The 1962-nt window shown below is 38.2% G+C and overlaps 1 protein-coding gene across 9 annotated transcripts in view; it reads right to left on the minus strand.

The window, feature by feature from the left end:
- Positions 1-235: 235 nt before the first annotated feature.
- MEIS2 (Meis homeobox 2) overlaps positions 236-1962 on the minus strand; it is a 213160-nt gene continuing 211433 nt past the window's right edge. For 6 of the 9 annotated variants that reach the window (XM_003791693.3, XM_003791691.3, XM_003791694.3 and 3 more), the window contains one exon: positions 236-1674. In XM_003791693.3, the coding sequence (XP_003791741.1) occupies positions 1388-1674 (287 nt within the window). In that variant the 3' untranslated portion in view covers positions 236-1387. The remainder of the gene's footprint in view (positions 1675-1962) is intronic. The other 3 variants (XM_023514305.1, XM_023514304.1, XM_023514302.1) reach the window with 1 other exon arrangement.

Here is a 1962-nt window from a genome sequence, read left to right on the forward strand (position 1 = left end):
GCTCGTAACACCATACACACACACACACACACACACACACAAAATTTCATACCTTTAGAAGTTTTCTGCTGGTGGAACTTATAAGCCATATATACACTGAAAGGCTACAGATGATTACTTAAAATTAAGTTTCAAATATACTCAACTTCTTGGGGGAAAAGCCGTCACCTACTTTTAGCTACATATAGTCAGCATTGTGCAACCTTGCCTTCAAACCATTAAAAACACGAAAGCCTAACAAAAAATCAAAAATGAAATATTTATTACCGCATTTTGTGACTTAACACCTTTTTTTTTTAACATAACGTCACAGTCCTCATACAAGTATTTTAATGTAAATTTGACAAAGCTTAAAGGTAACAGTATTTTCTTCTAGTGAGGAACACGTGCTGAGAAAAGAAGAATTCATGGACATACAATACCAATTCCACAGCAGATCTGATACTAGCAAAAACATTCTTTTTTTTTTCAATTGAGGTAAACACATAGAATATCTAACATGAAACAATTAATAGACCGAACTCTGTACGAAGTTTGTTACAGTATTCTCTTGCTCCTGTTCATCTCCCAAGCTTTGAGTTTCTGATAAAGTCCTAGTTATGGTTCCATGACCATGAATAACTTTTTTTGTGTTGAGGAAAGCTGCCCAACTCAAGATTGTTTTGTCCACAGCCAAGGCTCAGAACTCCTGGAAGAAGCTCCTGCTCTGTCTTTTCAATCTTCACTGGCAAGCTCTTTGAAGAAGAGTCCCCCCAAATAATAAGAATTGGCTTATGAAGCACAAACTATAAAGATCTGTTTGAAACTAAAGGACACGTTTATGGAGGAACAAAGGCCGGGCATGAAAACACATTCTTGAAGCTGGAGTTGGAGTGACGAGGGTTCAGCCAAACATCCGTCCATCATGGTCTCCAGCGTGGTTCTTTTCTCATTGGCCCAACAGGTTTAAAATATACCACAGTTTCTCCTGGATAGTGAATTCACTGATGAACCAAGACAGTCATTCTTTTGGGAACAACACACATAGTGTGGAAAACAAGGATATATTTTTTTTTTCTCTTCTAAAACTATTTGAGGCAACATAACGGTGTGATCAACAGAAATGTACAAGTTTAACTTAGTTCCTATGTTTATACTACAGTAGTTATAACTCTCGGAGTCTTTTTCCAGAGGATCTTTACATGGACAGAATCATCTCAGTGAGCCCATGATTTCACATTTGTGTTCTTGTTGCATTGGTCCTCTGTGGCTTGATGAAAAATGACAAAAGTAAAAAATAATCACAGCTGTCTGGAATTCCCATATTAAGTGTCAACATCTGGTCAAAGTTCAGAAAGTCTTAAAATAGTTTTTGCGTGTGTTTCCTTTTCCCTTGAGTTCCCTTTTACTATTGGGCATGAATGTCCATAACCTGTCCGCCAACATTGGGATCTACAGAATTTAACATTGTGGGGCTCTGTCCTGACATAGTCATTCCAGGGTGGGTAGGGGGTCCTCCGTGCATCATCATGGCTGGGTGGTGGGGATGGCTTGGCAAATATGAATGCATTGGGGGTCCGTGTCTTAACTGAGTAGGGTGTGGGGTCATCTGGGGAGGAGTGTAACTTGGCTGTGCCATACTCATTCCCATAGGACCACCCTGAGAAACGTAGTCCCCTGGCATGCTCTGCAAACCTGAAAATAGAGAGGGAAAAAGAAAGCAGGTCAAATTCCTAAACATTTTTATACTTTACCCATCAAAGATGAAAAGAAAAAAAAAAAAAACAACAGACACTGCAAATCTTATATCTAAATTTAGCTGCAGATTCTTGCCAATGTTTGCAGACATTCAAATTGTAGTTTGCATTTAATTTCATCGCACAGCAGTATAAAGCAACACAACAGAACTAAATATTTAATGCAACTAAATGTCATAAAGTGGAACTGTTCTTCAAAATGGTATTCAGTACGTTTCTTTGATAA

This window comes from Otolemur garnettii, unplaced genomic scaffold (genome assembly GCF_000181295.1).
Source record: "Otolemur garnettii isolate 467f Iridium unplaced genomic scaffold, OtoGar3 scaffold00050, whole genome shotgun sequence".
Taxonomy (NCBI): Eukaryota; Metazoa; Chordata; class Mammalia; order Primates; family Galagidae; genus Otolemur; species Otolemur garnettii.